The sequence below is a fragment of the Phacochoerus africanus genome, chromosome 8 (assembly GCF_016906955.1).
Source record: "Phacochoerus africanus isolate WHEZ1 chromosome 8, ROS_Pafr_v1, whole genome shotgun sequence".
Classification (NCBI taxonomy): Eukaryota; Metazoa; Chordata; class Mammalia; order Artiodactyla; family Suidae; genus Phacochoerus; species Phacochoerus africanus.
Window position 1 is genome coordinate 77,848,867 of NC_062551.1, and position 22,733 is coordinate 77,871,599.

General features: G+C 42.6%; 1 protein-coding gene across 2 annotated transcripts in view; it reads left to right on the forward strand.

Moving 5' to 3' along the window:
• Positions 1 to 22,733, forward strand: part of OTUD3 (OTU deubiquitinase 3) — a 33,030-nt gene that overhangs the window by 4,540 nt on the left and 5,757 nt on the right. Inside the window, exons 2-7 of one of the 2 annotated variants that reach the window (XM_047792220.1) lie at positions 4,986 to 5,134; positions 7,730 to 7,842; positions 13,085 to 13,207; positions 19,735 to 19,866; positions 20,327 to 20,423; positions 22,196 to 22,380. In XM_047792220.1, coding sequence (XP_047648176.1) covers positions 4,986 to 5,134; positions 7,730 to 7,842; positions 13,085 to 13,207; positions 19,735 to 19,866; positions 20,327 to 20,423; positions 22,196 to 22,380 — 799 coding nt within the window. The remainder of the gene's footprint in view (positions 1 to 4,985; positions 5,135 to 7,729; positions 7,843 to 13,084; positions 13,208 to 19,734; positions 19,867 to 20,326; positions 20,424 to 22,195; positions 22,381 to 22,733) is intronic. The other variant, XM_047792221.1, reaches the window with a different exon arrangement.

Genomic DNA, 22,733 nt, shown 5'->3' on the forward strand with positions numbered 1-22,733 from the left:
TTTCTTGGCCGCTCCTGCAGCATATGGAGGTTCCCAGGCTAGGGGTTGAATCGGAGCTGTAGCCACCGGCCTACGCCAGAGCCACAGCAACGCGGGATCCGAGCCGCGTCTGCAACCTATACCACAGCTCACGGCAACGCTGGATCGTTAACCCACTGAGCAAGGGCAGGGACCGAACCCGCAACCTCATGGTTCCTAGTCGGATTCGTTAACCACTGCGCCATGACGGGAACTCCTGTTTTTTTTTTTCTTTTTAGGGCTGCGCCTGAAGCATATGGAGGTTCCCAGGCTAGGGGTCGAATTGGAGCTACAGCTGCTGGCCTACACCACTGCCCCAGCAATGCCAGATCCGAGCCGTGTCTGCAACCTACACCACAGTTCACAGCAACACCGGATCCTTAACCCACTGAGTGAGGCCAGGGATTGAACCCGAAACCTCTTGGTTCCTTGTCAGATTTGTTTCTGCTGCACCACAATGGGAACTCCTAACACAGTTGTTTTCAGCTTGGGGGCACAATAGAATCATTGGGGGGACTTTGGGAAAAATAGAGTGCCTGGGCTGTCCCCAGGATCAGCCACACCAGAATCTTAGGCAGTGGGGCTTCCTTAGTCATGATTTTTAAAACTGTCCACATGTGATTCTCATGTGCAGCTGTAGTTGATTTGGAGTCTGGATTTTAGACCAGTGATTCTCAAAGTTCCGTGTACAGCAGAATCACCCGGAGGGCTAATTAAACACCTGGAGGGACTAGATTGCTGGGTCCCAACCCCGGAGTGTCTGACTCAGTAGGCCTGGGGTGGAGCCTCAGAATATTTTCATTTTGAGCAAGTTCTCAGGTGATGTGGTGTTAGTCAGGGATCACACTTTGAGAAGCAGTGGTCTAGACCCACACTGTCCAGTCCAAATAAAATGGGAACCACATATGTAATTTAAAATTTTTCCAGTAGCTACATTAAAAAGGTAAAAATTTTAGGAAGATACTTCACATGTTTAAAATACTGTTTCAAAATCCAGTGTTTTGCACTTACAGCACACATCAATTTGGATGAACACATTTCCAGTGCTGAGTAATCACCTGTGGCTGGTGGTGACCGTGTTGTATAGCACCTGTGTAGACAATTCCTTCGGCTTCCTGGTAGAAATTTATAAAACCTTTAGTCTGTTCATTGTCTCTATAGAGCTAAAATAAAGTTTCCTTTTATTTGCTGAAATCTATGTCTCTGTAGTTTCCACGTTTTAGTTTGTGCAAGGATGACATCCCTTTCACCATGACAATTGTCGTGTCCGCCTGAGCCTTCTTTAGGCTAAAAGTCACTACCCGTTGACGTTCTTCAGATTATTTCGTTTAAAGCCACATCACCTCGGGAGTTCCCTTCATGGCTCAGTGGTTAACGAACTTGTCTAGAATCCATGAGGATGCAGGTTCAATCCCTGGCTCTGCTTACTGGGTTAAGGACCCAGTGTTTCTGTCAGCCATGGTGTAGGTTGCAGATGTGGCTCAGATCCTGCATTGCTTGGCTGTGGCATAGGCCAGCAGCTGTAGCTCTGACTGGACCTCTAGCCTGGGAACTTCCATATGCTGCAGGCGTGGCCCTAAAAAGCTAAAAAATAAAAAAATAAATTAATTAAAGCCACATCATCTCATCAGAACATGTCTTGAAGTGTAGTAACCAGTATTATATCCAGTACTCTAGCTGTGGTCTGACCTCAAAGAACAGGATCTACCCCCTCCACCACTTCTCTGCATGTTTACTATTACTGCAGCCTAAGAGCCCATTCATTTTAAAATAGTCTGTGTTGCAGTATCATCTCATCCTAAATTATTGAGTACCCTTACGTGCTACTTGGTTAAGTGGTTTTTTTTTTTTTTTTTTAATTCAAATAAGGCTTTACTCACATCCCTATAGTGCACTGGTTCTTTTTTTTTTTTTTTTTTTTTTGTCTTTTTAGGGCCACTCCCAGGGCACGTGGAGGTTCTCAGGCTAGCGGTCCAATGGGAGCTGAAGCTGCCGGCCTACGCCAGAGCCACAGCAACACGGGATCTGAGCCAAATCTGCGATCTACACCACAGCTTATGGCAATGCCAAATCCCCAACCCACTGAGCAAGGCCGGAGATCAAACGTGCGTGCTCGTGGATGCTAGTCGGGTGTGTTAACCACTGAGCATGACGGGAACTCCAGTGCACGGGTTCTGAAGTGGGGATGATTTTCCCCCAGGGGAGCACCTGGCAATGGCTGGAGATATTTTTGGCTGTCACAACAGGTGGAGAGAGTGGTGGTAGTGGTGCTACAGGCATCTAGCCGGTAGAGGCCAAGGATGGTCGTGAAAATCTTCCAGTGCACAGGACAAAGAATTGTCCCGGAACCTCAGCACTGTGGGGACTGAGAAGCCCAGCTGTAGCTAGTGAGTGAGGGTGTGGACTCAGGAAACAGCTGGCATCTACTAGAGGCCCTTTGGGCCCTGGCTGCATTGTTCTCATGAGGATCATGAGTGCGCTTGCTGCGCTCCCTAAGGGGACCCAGGTGGCTGTAGTGTTTGTTCACGTTTCCTGTGCCATTGCGTGGTAACTCTGTCAGGAAAGGACGTGATTTGTCTCTCTTGATTTTTCATTTTGACTGCTTATTTTTAGTGAGTGAGCTCAAGGAAAGTTTGGTAAATATAGAAAAGCATATTAAAATGTTTAACAGTTACTCCTAATTCCACTACCTAAGGATAACTACATTAACAGTCTGGTGCCTTGGTTTGAATCCTGGGTGCACCACCTAGTGATTTGTGACCTTGGGCAGGCTACCTGAGGTGGATGGTAACAATGCCCATCTCATAAAGTTGTAGGGACTAAGCCCATTCGATGCATATATAAAGCATGGGGACTAGTCCCTAAGGCTTTGTAAGAGCTGGTGTGTGTGTGTGTGTCCCTGTGTCCCGCCCCAGGCTGGTGTGTGTGTGTCTCCCTGTGTCCCGCCCCAGGCCGTACCCGCAGCATATGGAGGTTCCCAGGCTAGGGATCGAATTGGAGCTGTAGCCGCTGGCCTACACTATAGCCACAGCAATGCCAGATCCAAGCCATGTCTGCAGCCTACACCACTTCTCATGGCAACGCCGGATCCTTTACCCACTGAGCGAGGCCAGGGACCGAACCTGCGTCCTCATGGATGCTAGTCAGGTTCGTTTCTGTGAGCCACGACAGGAACTCCTGTAAGAGCTGTTGAAGTGATGGTTTCAGTGCTTTTTCTTTGCATACATCTGTGTGCGTTTCTGTGTCTGTGTATGTGGTGTGCAGATCGATGTGACGGAGCTCAGGCAGAGGACTTAGTTTTACACTTAGTTTTTTGGCCTAAGTGGAGAACATTTGCCCCTGTTTCTGTAGAATGCCATTTTGACATATCAAATGTAAAATAACTAGATATGTCATTTGGGGCTAAATCATACTTCCTCCTTTTTTTTTTTTTTTTTTTTTGCTTTTTAGGGCTGCACCTGTGACATATGGAATTTCCCAAGCTAGGGGTCTGACTGGAGCCACAGCTCATGGCAATGCCAGACCCTTAACCCACTGAGTGAGGCCATGGATTGAATCCTCATCCTCCTGGATACTAGTTAGGTTCTTAACCTGCTGAGCCACAATGGGAACTCCTAATCATACCACCTCTTAAGTTGGATTCAAGGATAGACTAGCGGTGGCAGATGTTAAAGGTATAAGAAAAGTTTGGGAGAACAGCTTAAAATTGAGGACATTTTATCCATTAGCTTACTTTTTTTCCTGTGCTTGTAAAAATGACGGCCATTGTTAGATTTTAATAACAGACACCTCATTCTAGTGTCTAGAACTATTATGCCCCAGTCCCTTCTAGAATCTTGCCCCAGATTGATACAAAGTTTCTTGGATTTTAGTTTATAGAATCTGTCATCTTAAATTCTCTCCCCTGCCCTGCAAAACAAAACTAAATTTGTACATTTGAAAGAATTCTCGCCTCTCTATAACTTTCTTTTTAAAAACTCACTTTTCTGAGTTGGAAAACAAAAAGCCTCTGTTACCTACACATTTAGGTCTGAAGTCTTCCCCACAGTGATGAGTTTATATTTTAAAATTGGAATATCACAGATTTTCGTTTGAAAGAGTAAACAGTTGGGTGCGAAACTAGGCTACTGTTTGGCTTCAGAATGGTTATTTCCTTAGTTTTGAGGATACCAGATTGTGTTTGTCTTGTTTCAGTCTCTGTGTATCTGGGCTCTGTCTTTTTAATATAGTTGGGAATCTCAGAAGCCTCTAAGGGGTTTGAAAGGAAAGATAACTCTTAAATTTTATTACCAGCATTTTAATTTTAGAAACAAAAAGAAAGCTTGGAGAATTTTCATTTGGCAGGAGTAGCAACAGCATTGTGGCTCCTTGGGTGAGAGGTGAGGAACTAAGGAGGGAGCGCGTAGAACACCTGCCTGTTGTCCAGATGCTTCCCTACCCATGGCTTCCTCCACTGTGTTCTTAGGACTCAAACAGGATGTTTCTCTCAGGAGCTTGACAGATTGCTGTCTTTTTGGTACTCTTTGTTAGGTGAATGGTTAGTTAGCTGGGCAGCTGCAGTGAAATGTGTTTCAGAAAAGAGGCAGTAAATATGATTTATCAATTTAGAAGGAGATTTGGGAGTCAGAGCCTTTAGGCGTGCCATGGCTTATAGTGTCTGGACCCTGTCTTCAGGTGGTTAGTGTGTTACCAACTCTGCTTTGAAGCAGCTGAGGCCGGCTGGCAAGTTGAGTATGTCTCCCGAGTCAGCCAGCTGGTAAGTGGGGAGTGGCATCCTTGTTTGTTTACTCTCAAGAAGGTACTGTGGTTGGACATATGCCCTAGTGCTCTCCTCCAGTGTCTGAATTGAGGCTTTGTCCCTTCTCTGTGTGAAAGATTAACGTGGACGGCCTAGCTTGAAGCATCATTGTTTTAGCTGAGCTAAGTTCCCTTTTAGAAGGTCTTGACCATGGTTTTTGTTTTCATAGCAATTGCCTGTTCAGAGCTCTCGGTGATCAGCTGGAGGGACACTCCCGGAATCATCTCAGGCACCGACAAGAGACAGTGGACTACATGATAAAGCAGCGGGAAGATTTTGAACCCTTTGTTGAAGACGACATTCCTTTTGAGAAACATGGTAGGTTCACCGTGAGACACTGGATCCTCCAGATGTCATGCCTTGGGTAATTAAATCTGTCAGCAGTCCCCACCCACCCAGCCAGGGGTTTGAGCACATACATTATGGCTTTCATTTATTTAACAAATATTTATTTGCCTGCTCTGTAATAGGCAGCGTGCTAGGCAGTTGGGAATTGGTAAATTTAGCTGCATATGCCCTTAATAAAAATGATGATGTTAATTAACCTGGCCTGAAAAGCCATTTGTGATGTCTTATTCGGGGTGGGGGTGGGAGGGGAAGCAGGTTTATAAAATAGTGTGTATGGATTGATCCTCTTTTTAAAAGGTATACATACAGGCACACACTAGGAAAAGTCTGGGAAGACGCTAACATTTTATGGCTCTCCTTCCTTCTTTCCTTCCATTCTTTCTTTCTTTCTTTTTCTCTCTTTCTCTTTCTTTCTGCTTTTTAGGGTGGCACTCACGGCATATGGAGGTTTCCAGGCTAGGGGTTGAATTGGAGCTGTAGCCACCAGCCTGCACCACAACCACAGCCACAGCAACGCCAGATCCGAGCCGCATCTATGACCTACACCACAGCTCATGGCAACCCTGGATCCTTAACACACTGAGCAAGGCCAGGGATCGAACCTTTGTCCTCATGGATGCTAGTCAGATTTGTTTCCACTGAGCCACGATGGGAGCTCTGAGTAGTTTATTCTACCTAGTCATTGAGTTCTCTTGGTCCTCTTCTGGATCACTTTTTGTCTAACAGACACCAGATAGCCAGGTAGTCATCAGTTTACAAATTAAGTGTGGGCATGTGGGGCGAGTCTTGTAGTTTAGTGCTATATAAAATGAGTAGTGTCATTGATCCAATTAAAATATTTTAGGTCAAGTGAGTTTTTAGTTTGTGACTTGAAATTGTACTTGCACATCTTCAGTGAAGTTCATGTGGTAGATGTAGGGTATGGCGGGGCCTTAGACGTCCATGGAAAGGTGTTTTCATGAAGTGTTACCCTGCATGCCTGGTGGCTGGTCATAGCTTTGTCAGAATCTGAGTGTCATAGAAGTGAGACGTGGCTCTGGCTGCCATAGCAGAAATGAAAAGAAGCCCAGAAGTCTGTGCATTCTATTTGTGTGTCACTTGAGGACTACACCTGTTAACATTTATTGCTCTTACAATTATGTTTTTATTTTTTTAATTAAAAATTTTTTTTCTTACTTAATGGATTTTATTACATTTATAGGTGTACAATAATCATCACAATCAAATTTTGCAGAATTTCCATCCCAAACCCTCTGTGCACCTCCCCATCCCCCAACCTGTCTCATTTGTAAACCCTAAGTTTTTCAAAGTCTGAGTCAGTATCTGTTCTGCAGAGAAGTTCATTGTGTCCTTTTTTTAGATTCCCCATGGAAGTGATAGCATTTGATGTTGGTGTTTCATTGTGTGACTGACTTCACTTAGCATGATAATTTCTAGGTCCATCCATGTTGCTGTAAATGCCATTATTTCTTTCCTTTTAATGGCTGAGTAATATTCCATTGTGTATATGTACCCCATCTTCTTTATCCACTCCTCTGTCGATGGACATTTAGGTTGTTTCCATCTCTTGGCTATTGCAGATAGTGCTGCAGTGAACATTGGAGAACTTATAGTTATGTTTTTAATCTCTACCTGGTTATATGATGAGATTCTTGAGGGTAGGGACTGTGTCTGTTCCCCACTGTGGCAATGGCTGGCAGATGGAAGGCACTCTTGTTTGTTGATTGAATGATTGAATGGCCCACTGTGGATAACAGAGACACCCCTGTCACTTGGGAAATCCCAAGGGCTTAGAGGTTCTATTCCAGGAGCCAGGGGTAAAGGCCAGACCTCTCTCTGGGTAAGGCTAAATTCTTTACTAGACATTTCTTTCCTAAAACACTCACATGTTAGTAATGTCTACTTTCTTGTTGTTTGCCCCTCACTGGTTATAAACTCCTTGAGGGCAAACTGTGACAGGCTGGATAATGGAGTGGCCAGAAGCTGAAGGCTTGGAGCCAGGCTGTCTGGGATGAAACGCAGCTCTGCTGTGGACTGGCTCATGACCTTGGGCACAGTTATAAACTACCCTCCACCTCAGTTTCCTCATCTATAAGGTGGTGTTCATGATAATACCTTTTTCAGGGGATTGTTTTGAGGATTAAAAGTGATTTATGAGAAGAAATTATAAACTCTGAAGGAATATGAGTAGAGCAGTGCTTGACACATAATAAGCATTCATTAAGGCAAACTATCATGATTGTTGTGGTTGTTACGTGTCCAGTGTCTTTCATGGAGTTAGGCATTTAGGAAACATTCAGAAAATATTTACTGAAGGAAGGAATGAATGAATCCTTTCTTTATTGGTGTGCTTCTGAGTAGCAGTGTGTATACTGTTCAGCCCGCCTAAATTCCTATACTCTGACAAAGCCAGTGGACTTTTCAGGTACAGACCTTTGTTTCTCATTATTTGTTTTTCCCCCCTGTTTCTCATTATTTGGAACTAAATAAATAACAAAGTATATTTGCATTTGGATTTTTCCATTATAAAGATTTCATTTTTCTTTCTCTCCTCTCTCCGTGCAGTGGCCAGTTTAGCAAAACCTGGAACATTTGCTGGCAATGATGCGATTGTAGCCTTTGCAAGAAATCATCAGTTGAACGTGGTGATTCATCAACTTAATGCCCCTTTGTGGCAGGTAGGTCATCTATTCAGGAATTTATGTAAGCTCTTATTTATAAATTAGCTTTGGGGCTGTCCTAAGATGATGGGGCTTGACTTATGATATTGAACAGTGCGGGGTAACTTGGACAGTAAGCCTAACCAAAGATGGGAAGCTTGTGGTGGCTTGGAATTAAACCCTGCATTACAATTCAAAAATCTTTAAAATGTCAGAAATATTATTCAGCAGTTAATTGGGTAATTAGGGGCAGAGAACCTAGTGTCGAAATAATTTAGATAATTTTGTAAAAATATCTAAATGAGAAGTTCTTGTTGTGGCGCAGCGGAAACGAATCTGACTAGGTTTGATCCCTGGCCTCGCTCAGTGGGTTAAGGATCTGGCGTTGCCGGAAGCTGCGGTGTAGGTTGCAGACGAGGCTTGGCTCTGGTGTTGCTGTGGCTGTGGTGTAGGCCGGCAGCAACAGCTCTGATTAGACCCCTAGCCTGGGAACCTCCATATGCCTCGGGTGCAGCCCTAAAAAGACAAAAAAAGGACCAAAAAAAAATCTAAATGAGAATTTAAGGGATTTGCATACCAATTCTAGTTTACCTGTTCCACGTGTATGTTTTTGTTTTTTATTTTAAAAATTTTATAATTTTTAAAATTTTAAGAATTTTCTTTATTTTTATAACTGTACCTGCAGCATATGGATGTTCCTATGCTAGGGGTTGAATTGGAGCTGCAGCTGCCAGTCTATACCACAGCCACAGCAATGATGGATCTTTATCCCACTGAGCAAGGCTAGGGTTCGAACCTGTATCCTCATGGACACTACGTTGGGTTCTTTTTTTTCAGGGCTGCATATGGGGCATAAGGAAGTTCCCAGGCTAGGGGTTGAATCAGAGCTTCAGTGGCCGGCCTGCACCACAGCTCACGGCAACGTCGGATCCTTAACCCACTGGGCAAGGCTAGGAGTCAAACCTGCATCCTCATTAACCAGGTGAGCCACAGCAGGAACTGCAAGTTTTTTTTTTTTCAGGTGAAGGGAAGCAAAGACCAAATCCATTGTAATAACTGTTGTTAAAAAATATGTTCTGAACCACAAAATTTATTTCATGGCCTAGGGTGTCAATCTTTATTTCTGTGCTCTGCTCAGCTATACATTGCAGTTCCGATTTTTTTTTTTTTTTCCTTTACAGCAAGTAATATTTTACAGCAAATGTTCAGTTTGTGCCATGGGATGGCAAAGCATGCTGGTGACGCTTAACCTCCATCCCCCACCTTACCCTTGGTGTTCAGATTACCCTTGGTATTCTCAGTTAACCTCATCTCCCAAACAATCCATCCAACCAAACATTCTAGAGCATGGAAAGTCAAAGTCGGGCGAAAATGTACCCAGACTTGTATCCATTACTTGTCCAGTGCTCGGAGTGCTTTTCACTGTGGCTCTGCTCCTGGAGCCTGGCCTGGTGATTCCTAACAGTCTGTCCCCCGCCCTCATGCTGCTCCCCCGTTTCTAACTTTTTTTAAGTAGAAAGTGAAACATAATGATTATAGGACAATTTGAAAATTTTGGAAAAGCTCACAAGGCAAATAAAAATCGCCCAGAGTCATACTGCTCAGAGGTAATTACTGTTAACACTTTAGTGTGCATCCCTGTTATTCACACATACTCTTAGCTGTAAACACACATATAGAACCGGGAAGGGACATGTCACACACGCAGACACATCTGTGTGTATATATATATACACACACATTTATGTTTCCCATGTATTATATTATTATAAAGGCAGACAGTGGCTTTTTTTCCTCATTGTTTTCTTATGCCACCTGCTTATATATTCCTTTGTAAATTGCATATTTCTAGCCTTTGCTCATTAAAAATAAAGTCACGTTTATAAAGATAAAATATACATATAGCAAAATTCACCCTTCCCTGGTGTATAGTTCTGTGAGTTTGACAAACATAGTCATGTAAATACCACCACTGTCAACATACAGAATATTTCTAATCCCCTAGAAAGTTACCTCCTGCCCCTTTGCAGTCAGTGGTCCCTCCCCCAATCCCCATCTTCTAGTAACCGCTATTCTGATTTGCCTCTTACAGTTTTGCCTTTCCAGAATGTCATATAAACTGAGGTCTGTAGCATTCTGTGTCTGACATAATGTCCTTTTAACAGAATTACACTGCATCAAAATAAGTTGGGGAGTTCCCATCGTGGCGCAGTGGTTAACGAATCCGACTAGGAACCATGAGGTTGCGGGTTCGATCCCTGCCCTTGCTCAGTGGGTTAACAATCCGGCGTTGCTGTGAGCTGTGGTGTAGGTTGCAGACGCGGCTCGGATCCTGCGTTGCTGTGGCTCTGGCGTAGGCCGGTGGCTACAGCTCCGATTGGACCTCTAGCCTGGGAACCTCCATATGCTGTGGGAGAGGCCCAAAAAAATAGCAAAAAGACGAAAAAAAATAATAATAATAAGTTGGATACTCTGTGGGTTGGTCCATGGCTACAGCCACAGGATGGAAACAAGGTCTATGTGTGTTGTTCTTTGGGGTAGTTGGTTAGGTGTGCCAACACCAGTGAGAGCTATCATATCTTTACTGAGGCACTTTCTTTCTAAGGATGCCTTTGAGCCAAGAAGACTGTTTACCTGCTTCCTTGTCCCAGTTTTGTGTCCTTAACCCTTTACTGCTTAGCAGAAATCATCAAAATTATTTGACTATATAGCATAAGGAGCCTGTCCTTGGAGGAGAATGCTCAGTGCCAACTTAGTATCTTTAGGTTTCCTTTTCCTCCATCGATAACTTTTTAAAAGTTTCTTATTTAAAAAAAATTATTTATTTATTTTGGCTGTGCCTGTGGCATGCAGAAGCTCCCAGGCCAGGGTTGAACCCACACCGTAGCAGTGACCCAAACCGTGGCAGTGACAGTGCTGGATCCTTAACCCGCTGCACCCACACGAGAACTCCTAAAGTTTTTTAGTTTTCTAGGTAGCTGTGTACAGTAATTCTCTTTAGTGAGAATTTTTTTTTTTCAAATACATTTATTTCTGTAGTGTCCTCTTTCATGGACTGCTAAACATCGAAGGTATGTTTTTTTAAAGGAGTGCATTTTCTGTGTACTAGAACTACCTAGTAGTAGGTCTCCCCTATCTCCCCCAACCCAAATGAAGCATCTTATGAAATTTGAAAATTGAAACTGAATTGGTTGCTCCTGTCATGGGTAAGAGCTCATGCATTAATAATGAGTAGGTTTATACTCGAAACCTGCAATTTTTTTTTTCTGGTTGCAAATGGAATATAAGCTCCTGCAAACAGTATAGTATGTAACACAGAAAGTGAAAGGCCTCTGTGATCTTCCTTGCCTAACAGTTTGATGGCTGTTCCTCAGGTTATTTTTTTCCTATTCATAGTGTATGATGGTGTTATCATTTAAATGTCCAAGCGCCTTAGGGATTATGTCATTCAGAGATTCTAGTCAACTAAGGTCCTTTCCCAGTAGCCTTCCAAAGCGGTGAATGGGGTTCTCTGTTTTGTGTGTGTCTAAACCAGACTCTGCTCTGAGACCTAGATATTCTACCTGGAGAAACGTTCAGTGCTTCTGACTTCTCAATCTGGCTGGTTCCTTGTGTTCCGTGGTTTTGCTCTTTTTAGACCACAGATGCTGTTTGCTGAAAGGCTTATTACTGCCTAGGCCTTTGAGCAAAAACAAGAAGGAGGTGCTAATATTTTGAGGTTTTAACAAATAGACAGTTTCTGGGCTTTCTAAAGAACAGATTCATCACGACCGCAGCGTTTCTGTGGAAGTGGTGGTCTGGGGAGTACACTCAGGCTCCGCCTTAGGGTGGCTGTATTGCCCGACTCCAGGGAGCACTATTCTTGGTGGTGGTTTTGAAACTGATAAAAGTGTGAGATTTTGAGCTTGTTGTTAATGTTTTTCAATCTGTGGTTGCTGAAAAGTGCTGTTTTTGTTTTACAGATGGGGTGTATTTACTGTGAAGTTAGTGAAGCATAAGTGTCAGTGCCCTCATTTTTTTTTTTTTTTTCCCAGGGCCACATCTGTGGCATATAGAAGTTCCCAGGCTATGGGTTGAATTGGAGCTGCAGCTGCTGGGCTACACTACACCACAGCCACAGCAACGCTCATCCCTGACCCACTGAGCGAGGCTAGGGATCCAACCCACATCCTCATGGATGTTAGTTGGTTTCGTTTCTGCTGAGCCACGACAATAGAATTGCAGTGCCCTTATTTTTATGGCCTCCTTTCAAGATCTTGTGAGAGGTTTTAGCAATTTTATATATACATATTTTTGTCTTCTAGGGCCACACCGTGGCATATGGAGGTCTAATCAGGCTAGGGGTCTAATCAGAGCTGTAGCTGCTGGCCTACGCCACCACCACAGCCACAGCCACAGCAATGCAGAATCCTGGCCGCGTCTTGTGACCTACACCACAGCTCACAGCAACACCACATCCTTAACCCACTGAGCAAGGCCAGGGATTGAACCCTCAACCTCATGGTTCCTAGTCAGATTCGTTAACCACTGAGCCATGATGGAAACTCCAGCAATTTTATATTTACAATTTTATATTTTTTCTCAAAGGGGGCCCCCAATTTTTTGAACTTCAAGCCCAGCAAATCTACATCTGCCCCTGGGCCTTCCCTCATGGAAGGGATTTAATGCACTTGAGGGGCCAAGAGATATTAACACTGCAGAAACTTAAGCATATTTAATGTCATGGTAAATCTGCCCCTGGTTTTTTTTGTTTGTTTGTTGTTGTTGTTATTGTTGTTGTTGTTGTTGCTATTTCTTGGGCCGCTCCCACGGCATATGGAGGTTCCCAGGCTAGGGCTTGAATCAGAGCTGTAGCCACTGGCCTACGCCAGAGCCACAGCAACGCGGGATCCGAGCCGCGTCTGCAACCTACACCACAGCTCACGGCAACGCCGGATCGTTAACCCACTGAGCAAGGGCAGGGACCGAACCCGCAACCTCATGGTTCCTAGTCGGATTCGTTAACCACTGCGCCACGACGGGAACTCCATGCCCCTGGTTTTTGAGTGTGCATTTCTGTATGTCTTTATTTCCATGTAGTTGCGTATTAAGCACACTGAAGCAGACATACATAATTCAGAAATTGCTTAGGACTATCCCATTCATATTCCCAGCCCATTCTGCATAGGGCCTGTTGACTGGGCTTCCTGGGCAATTGGGTGGCGTTTCTCTTTTGAAACTGATGCTGCAGATCCTCACTGGCATCTCCCTTTGTCCGCAGATCCGTGGCACGGATAAAAGCAACGTGCGGGAGTTGCACATCGCCTATCGGTATGGAGAGCACTATGACAGTGTTCGGAGGATCAATGACAACTCAGAGGCACCCGCACATCTCCAGACTGATGTGAGTTTGGTCTCCAGGTTCTTTTGTATACTTAGCCCTGCAGGAACCAGGTCGAGAGCTCTGTGCCCCTTGGAGGTGAAAATCAGAGATGTTGTTCCAGAAAGTTGCCTTTAAGAATCTGTGGGCCAGAAGTTCCCGTGTGGTTCAGTGGGTTAAGGATTTGGCGTTGCCAGTGCTGTGGCACAGGTAGCAACCGTGGCTTGGGTTCCATCCCTGGCCAACTTCTACATGCCGTGGGAATGGCCAAAAAAAAAAGGGAATCTTCGGGCTTATTTATTTATTTTTTAATCTTTGTTAGCTCAGGTGAGAGCAGCAGATACAATTGCTTGTCATTCTTTTGCATTCCCTAATAGCTAATGGTTGCAATTAATTGCAGGAATATGATTTATATAAAAATTTTAAATTAATTAAAAAAAATTAATCCATGCTTGGTATCTAAAAATTGGAAACTATAGAAAAAATAAATAAAATATGCAAAATCAATAACTTTTGATACTGTTTTTGTATTTATATAGCTGTTTCCTGCTTTTTTCTGTTAATGTTATTTCAAAAACTTTTCCTCACATTATTAGACACTTTCTTTGTAATTAAAAAAAGCAAAATGAAAGTCACTCTTTCACCTTTGTTTACCTCCCTGGATGCAACCACTGTTATTAGTATATGAAAAAATTACCTAGAGATATTTTACACATCAAGCAGATATGTGAGTATGTGCATGTGTTCAACTTTTGCTGGAATTCATTCTCCGTATCCACAGTTGTGGCATCCTCTACATACTGTTAAGCACTGCGCTTTTCAAATGGAACGTGTCTCGGAGTTTAATTCATAGCAATACATAACAAACTTCCTGAATCTTTTAAAATGGCTGCATAGTATTCTAGTATATGGATGCATTGTAACATGTTTGAATAGTCCCTTTGATGGACTTAGAGATGGCTTTCATTTACTTATTTATTTATTTTTTTATGGCCACACCTGTGGCATAAGGAAAGTTCCTGGGGCCAAGGATTGAATCCTAGCCACAACTCCCAGCCATGCTGGGTCCTTTAACCATTGCACCAGGCTGGGGATTGAACCCGCATCACTGCAGTGACCTGAGCAGCTGCGATCAGATTCTTTTTTTTTTTTTTTTGCTTTTTAAAGCCGCACCGGAGGCATATGGTAGTTCCCAGTCTGGGGGTCCAATTGGAGCCACAGCTGCTGGCCTATGCCACAGCCACAGCACCATCAGATCTGAGCCGTGTCTGCAACCTACACAGCAGCTCATGGCAATGCCAGGTTGGATCCCACTGAGCAAGGCCAGGGATTGAACCTGCGTCCTCATGGGTACTCATCAGATTCGTTTCCACTGTGCTATGACGGGAACTCCTGCAGTCAGATACTTAACCCACTGTGCCACAGCAGGAACTCCTAGATGGCTTTCAAACTTTGCTTTTACAAACAACATACAGTGCTTTCTTATATATATATCTTTTCACACATGTGTGAGTATATCTGTGTAATAAATTCCTGGAAGGTTCTTACTACGTCAGAGGATGTGTGCATTTATAATTTTTGATAGGTGTTACCAAATTGCTCTCTATAGAAGTCTTCCCAGTTTTACTCCCACTTGCAATATGTGTCTCTTGCCATTCCTTTGCCAACACAGCGTGTTATCAGGTTTTAAAATCTTTGTTACTGTTAGGGAGGAAATTGTTCTCTTAACATAATTTTAATTTTTATTTCGAATTATTAGTGAGTTTATGGATCTTTTCCTATGTTTAAAACTTATTTATATTTTTTTGTGTGAACTTATCCATTTTCTTTGTCCATTTTTTGCCTATTCAGTTTTCTTAATGATTTTTAGGAGATTTTAGGGAAATGAGCCTCTTTTTGGGATGAGTTGCAATTTTTTTCAGTCCTTTGTCTTTTTATTCTTTGCCGTATTGTCTTGCTGTGAAGGAGTTTAGATTTTTATAGGGTTAAATTGATCATTTTCTCACATGTTTCTGGGTTTGGGGTCATAATTAGCTCTTTCCCACTCTGAATTTAAACAAGAATTCTCCCATAGTTTATTTTAGTACTTTTATCCTTTCATTTTTTAAAAAAGAAAATTAGATCTTGTCTCTTTTTGGAGTTTGTTTTCATATAAAGGTGTGAGGATATGGATCCAGCTTTATATTTTTCCATGTGGTACCTAGTTGTACCCAAACCATTTATTAGTTATGTATCTTTTCTCCACTGGTTTTAAAATGCTGCTTTTCTTGTATACCAAATTCCCAGATGTAGTTGGGTCTATTTCTAGATATTGGTTCTTTTCCCCTGGTTTTTCTGTTCATGTGTTAGTGTTTTCACTGTTTTAGTTAAGAAAGAGTATATTTTAAAATCAGATATCTTGCTGTAGTGCAACAGGATCGGTGGCATCTCTAGAGTGCTGGGATGCAGGTTTGACCCCTGGCCCGGCACAGTGGGTTAAGGGGCATTGGGTCGCAACTTGGCTCATATCTGATCCCTGGCCTGGAAACTCCGTATGCCTCGGGGTGGCCGAAAGGGGGGTGGGGGGAGAAAAAGGAAAAAAAAAGTCCAGTAGAATTTTCCATTCATCATTTCTTTTTTATGATTTCCTGTATTTTCTTGCTTTTTTTGTTTTATATATGAATGTTAGAATAAGTTTGTCTAGTTAAAAAGAATAGACATATTCTTTTTTTTATTGGGATATCATTAAACTTAGTAGAGTAACAAGCAAAATAGACATATTTATGATGTTGAATCTTCCTAGCCAAGAACCTGAGATGCTTATTTGTTTCATTGACTTTTTTGATGATTTCCAAGAGCATTTTCTTCATACAGATCTTTCCCATTTTTTTGCTTAGTTTATTCTTGGGTGTTTTTGGTTCCTACTGTAAGGAAGGATCTTTTATTCCCTTTATATTTGTATAAGAGTTGTTTACAAAATGTTGTGTACATACTTAGCTATCCTATAGAATCTCTTTAATTGAGATAAATTCACATAACATAAAAATTGACTATTTTATTTTATTTTTATTTCATGGCTGTGCCCACTACATACAGAATTTCCTGGGCCAGAGATTGAATCTGAGCCACAGCTGTGACCCAAGCTGCAGCTGTGGCAGTGCTGGATTCCTTTAACCCATGTGCTGGGCCAGGGATCTTTTTAGGGCTACACCCATGGCATATGGAAGTTCCCAGGCTAGAGGTCAAATCGGAGGTATAGCTGCCAGCCTGCATCCACAGCAGGGCGGGATCTGAGCTGAGTCTGTGACCTATACCACAGCTCATGGCAGTGCTGGATCCTTAACCCACTGAGCGAGGCCAGGGATTGAACCCATGTCCTCATGGTTACTAGTCGGGTTTGTTACCACTGAGCCACGAGTGGAACTTCTACAGTTAGATTCTTAAGTCACTGTGCCACAGCAAGAACTCCAGAATCTACCATTTTAAAGTGTACAATTCAGTAGCACTGAATACACCCTCAGAGCTTTGTAACCACTTCCTCCATCCAGTTCCAAAACATTTCATCACCCAGAAGAAAACCTGGTGCCCCTTTAAACAGTGCTCCCCATTCCTTCTTCCCCAGCTACCCCCAATCTACTTTCTGTCTCTTATTCTGGACATTTCCTATAAATGGAGTCACACTCTGTGGCTTTTTGTGTCTGGCATTCCTTAACATAATGTTTTCAAGGTTCATCCATGTCACAGCACATAGCAGAACCTCGTTCCTTTTCAAGGTTGAATAATATTCCGTTGTGTTGAAACACCACCTTTTGTTTATCCTTTCATCTGTTGACAGGCATTTGAGTCGTTTCAACTTTCTGGCTGTTGTGAATAGTGCTGCTGTAAATATTTGGGTACAGTATTTGTTTGAATACCTACTTTCAACCTTTCGGATATACAGTTGACCCAGGAACAACACAGGGGTTGGGGCGCTGACGATGTTTGGTTGAAAATCTGAGTATAACTTAACAGTTGACTCTCCATATCTGAGACTCCTCCATAGATGTAGTTCTGCATCCTCAATTCAGCTCATTGTGATTTGTGTAGGACCTTAGAATTTACTGCTGAAAAATGTCTGTGTATAAGTGGACGCATGTGGTCCATATCCATCAACTGTATATTTAGGCGTAAAATGACTAGGTCAGAGGGTAATTCTATCTCGAACTTTTTGAGAAACTGCCACACTGTTTGCCCCAGCACACAGCTGCAGCATTTTACACTCCCGTCAGCAGTGCATTGAGGGATCTGCTTTCCTCACATCCTCATCAGCGCTTGTTATTTTTCTCTCTTTCTTTTTAAAATTATGGCCATCCTGCCAGATGTAAAGTAGCATCTTGTGGTTTTGATTTTCATTCCCTAATGATTAGTGATGTTGAGTATCTCTTTAAGGTGCTTGTTAGCCATTTGTGTATCTTTGGAGAGATGTCTGTTCAAGTCCTTTGTGCATCTCTTAATTGGGATGCTTGTGATTTAATTTTTTAAATCATTTTTAAAATTAAAGTATAGTTGATTTATAATGTGCCATTTTCTGCTGTACAGCAAAGTGACCCAGTCATACACATAGATAGACATTCCCTTATATTATCTCCCATCATGAGTGATTCTGGATACTAAATTCTTTTTTTTTTTTTGGTCTTTTTTCATTTTACGGCCACACCCACAGCATATGGAGGTTCCCAGGCCAGGGGTCTAATCAGAGCTACAGCTGCTGGCCTCTACCAGCCCAGCAATGCCAGATCCGAGCAGCATCTGCGACCTGCACCACAGCTTATGGCAACACGGGATCCTTAACCTTAACCTACCAGGGATTGAACCCACAACCTCATTGTTCCTTGTCGGATTTGTTTCCACTGTGCTACGACGGGAACCCCCTAAGTTCTTATAAATATATGATTTGCCAGAATTCTTTTTGTTGGGAATATTTTTTTTTTGTTGAGTCTCTCTCTCTTTTTTGTCTTTTTGTCTTTTTTAGTGCCACACCTGCGGCATATGGAGGTTCTCAGGCTAGGGGTTGAATCGGAGCTGTAGCTGCCGGCCTATGCCACAGCCACAGCAACCCCGGATCCTCAGCCCACTGAGCAAGGCCAGGGATTGAACCTGTGTTCTCATGGATACTAGTCAGATTCATTTCCACTGAGCCACGATGGGAACTCCTCTCTTTCTTTTTAAGGTATAGAATTATCATATCTACAAATAGTGATAACTTTTCTTCTTTCGTTTCAATTTTACACCTCTAATTTTTCTTTTGGGGGGGCTAATTGTGTTGCTGGTACCTCTAAGACATTGTTAAGTAATCGTGAGGGTAGTGAAAATCCTCATGTTCCTTACCTTATTGGGAAGGAAGCGGCATTCTCTGGGTTTACCGTGGTTATCTAACCACACCCATGCTGTGACACCTTTAGGCGTTTCCGGTTATTCACCACTCTCAATGGCAATGTGATGAGCAGTTTTGCATAAATCCTTTCTATACTTTGACATTATTTCCTTTGGATGAGTTTCGAAAATGGTCGATACACATAGCCCAATTGCTAGGGTAAAATGTTAGAAGAGTCGCTTTTTACTAACATTCTGAGGAATACACTGCACATTGTTGGATTCCACTTACACTTCTACATGCATGTGCTAGAAACGCCCTTGCACATTTCACCTCTCTCTGCATTAATAGCAAGCGGAGGGAGAAAGTGATTGGGAGCCACAGAGGAATGATTTTAGCTTTTCTGAAGTGGGCTTAGGTTGTAAAGGCCTGTGGATACCAAGTGAGCTGCTCTTCCTGCTTTTAGCATTTGGATTTGACAGCTTCCTTTGAGAATGAATATGTTTTAGAAGAGCAAACTATGTCGTTTTTGTTGGTTTGGTTTGTTTTGTTCGGCTATGCCCGTGGCGTGTGGAACTTCCCAGGCCAGAGATCAAACCCACGTCACCACTGCAGTGACAACGCCCGATCCTTAATCTGCTGAGCCACAAGAGAATTCTTGACAGGTTCCCTTGAGTGTGGGGCTAACAGGTGAGGTGAGATGAGTCATGCCCACCTGTGATACTCTGGTTGGGTCGGGACCTTCAGCACACTGAAGCTTGCTGGTGATCAGATAGGGCCTAGGGCACCAGATGACAGTTGTCTGTATGCTTCTTCAAGGTGAGCTGTCCTTCCAATGAGCTGAAAAGGCTCATTGGGTGCTAGTCTAGGGGATCAATTCTGTTACTCAGCTAGCTCACAGCTCTGGAAACAACTGAGACAGATGTGTGCTATCCGAGTCAGCAGTCATTGCCAAAATATAGGTCTCTAGAAGCTAGGTGCTCCAGTGCTGTTTTTACTGAACAGTTTATCCAGTATCTTGGGCCTCTCTTTTTAATACTTCAATTGTGGCCTAGAATCCCAGTGTCAGGATAAAATGTAGCCTAGTGATTGCTCTTCCTTTAAGATTGTTCATGGAATCGTTTCTCGTATATTGGAATGTTTTTGAGGTTAGAATGTCTTCCTTTGTTGAAAGTTCTGACATAGCTCCATTGATCATTACTCTTTTTATGTCCTTTAGTTTCAGATGCTTCATCAGGATGAATCAAATAAAAGAGAGAAGATCAAGACAAAGGGAATTGACTTTGAAGATGACCTGAGAGACGAAGTAGAAGATGCTGTCCAGAAAGTTTGCAATGCAACTGGGTGTTCAGTTAGTATTTGTCATGCGTCAACAGTGGTTTATAAACAAGCGTTGCTCTACCTGCGATTTTTGTGGTGTCACTCTAGCTTGCGAACACCTGATGGGCCAAAATAGTTCCAATGATATTTGTAATTTGATTAGGTTATGTGATATGACTTAATGAGAGCTGTTTATTCATTTTACTCTTTGCTAGACTTTACCTAATACTGTTCAAAATCCTAAGGAATTTGTGAATTTATTATTTTTCTGACTAGTCCAGTTTTATAAATATTCATTTTATTTTTAAATGGTTATTTCAGGTGACCGATCTTACTGAAAATTAAGATATTTTATAAATCGAAGATCTTAAAACCTTGTCTCGATTTTCATTATTACAAATGCTGTATCAAATTGTTTACCAAATTGTTGAAGGAGAGGTAGGTAGAAAAAGTATATTGAGTCTTGAAGTGTTCTTTTGTTTCTTTTATAGGATTTTAATTTGATAGTCCAGAACCTGGAAGCTGAAAATTATAATATTGAATCTGCCATAATTGCTATGCTCCAGATGAACCAGGGGAAAAGAAATAGTAAGTCCATGATTGATATTTATAAGCTTTCAAAGTGATTGCATTGGTGATTTTCCAAATATTTATTTTTAATCAAATGACGGGTATCATTGTAGTCATCCATTCATGCAGCAGTTGTTTATTGAGCACTTTGTACATGTAGCGGTTTTTTGCTTGGTGCTAGCCCTACCGGGGAGAATATAGTCCAGGGTGGGGCTGCGGGGGAGACGTGCTGGAGATGATAACTAAATTGGATAATGATACATAACGAGGTGGAAGCACAGGGTGCTTGGGGAATGCATGGAAAGGCCCCTAGCCCAGTTTTGAAGGGATGGAAAGTGTCAGGGAAGACTTGACTCTTTTAGAAATAAGGTCTCATTATAATATCAAAGTGATAACTGGATGGAATGGAGAGAAAAGGTGTTTTTCTAATTGAAATATTTAATTACTAGCATCTATTAACTGGTGATAATTCAGAATTTTTTTTTTTTTCTTGAGCCAAGTTTAACCCTGTGATTCAGAGGAAGGAAAAAAGATGTTAACATCAAGTTAAAAAGTAAATAACAAAAGTTTTTTATTTTGTTTTAAATTTAATTATTTTATCTTATTTGTTTTATGTTTTTTGTGCTTTTTAGGGCCATACCTGTGGCATATGGAAGTTCCCAGGCTAGGAATTGGAGCTGCAACTGCCAGCCTATGCCACAGCCACTGCAACACCGGATCTGAGCTGCATCTGCAGCCTACACCATAGCTCATGGCAACTCTGGATCCTTAACCCACTGAGCAAGGCCAGGGATCAAACCTGCATTCTTATGGATACTAGTCAGGTTCGTTACCGCTGAGCCACAATGGGAACTGCTCCAGTTATTTATTCTAAATGATTGCAATTATTGCCAGACATTATGTGCCAGATACTCTTATTGGCATTATGCTTTTCTGATTGGGTGTTTTATTTGCTGTGCCTCCTTTGAAAGCTGTAGGTATCTTGGTCTTTCTGACTTTGAAATAGCACTGTGCAGTGTCTGTGCTCTCCCGTGTGGTATGTAGTTGACATGTGGCTGAGTGAGACTGACTGAGGAACTACATTTAAATTGTATTTAACTTTCATTAATTTAATTTTTATTTTATTTTATTTTTGTCTTTTCTAGGGCCGCACCTGTGGCATATGGAGGCTCCCAGGCTAGGGGTCCCATAAGAGCTGTAGCCACCAGCCTACGCCAGAGCCACAGCAACTCGGGATCCAAGCTGCATCTGCGACCCACACCACAGCTCACAGCAATGCCGGATCCTTAACCCACTGAGCAAGGCCAAGGATTGAAGCCACAACCTCATGGTTCCTAGTTGGATTCGTTAACCACTGAGCCACAATGGGAACTCCAAACCTTTGTTAATTTTACTTATATAGCCACATGTGGCTTGTAGCTACTGTGTTGGACAGCGCAGCTTTAGAGCCTGTTTCCTTTCTGTTTTTTGGGTACAGATGAAAGATTTCCCCCTAAAAATTCATGTTAAGAAAATGGTTAAATCTAATAAAACAAAGCGCTCAGCTGGTGGAAAGGTGATGTTAAGACTGGTTAACAGGTTATTTTAAAATTTTTCTTCTAAATTATACCAATTGTTTTTTCCTTATGTTCCCCACTGTGTTGACTTGGTATTAGAAATTTGCCTCAAGGAGGCTTGCTCTCCACATGACAGTGATCTAGGGACTCGGGACATTTTGGAGTCATTTAACAGTAGTCGCTTTGTGTAACTATCTAAGGCTTTCAATTTAACAAACTATCTTTCTTTGGAAGATGCAGAGGAGAACCTTGAGTCCAGTGGCCGAGTGCTGAAGCAGTGCGGCCCTTTATGGGAGGAGGGTGGCAGTGGCACCAGAATCTGTGGAAATCAGGGCTTAAATGAAGGCAGGACTGAAAATAATAAGGCACGGGCCAGCCCTAGTGAAGAAAACAAAGCAAATAAAAACCAGCTACCAAAGGTAGGAGAGATGGGGCGGCAAGGGCGAGTGGTGGGCTGCTCTGATTCGGTGGCAGTGGAGGGAACTTGGAGCTCATTTCACTGTGTGGTTTTTCCTTTGATTTAGAAAGGTGGTCGTTGTAGGGAATGGGGGAGGGTGTGGCCGTGTAGCATAAAGCAGAACGAGACCTCACTTGTCCTGTTGGGAGTTCGAGGTGACAACCGGAAGGAAGTGAACCCTGGGCTCCTGCCCTGTTCACACGGGGAGCCTCCTCTTTCCGCCTGACATTGCTGCGCCTGTGGGGGTGCTTTCCTCGCTAAGCCATGGGACCAAATCCCATTTTTTGTAAATGCCATCGTCTTCAGTGAACACCT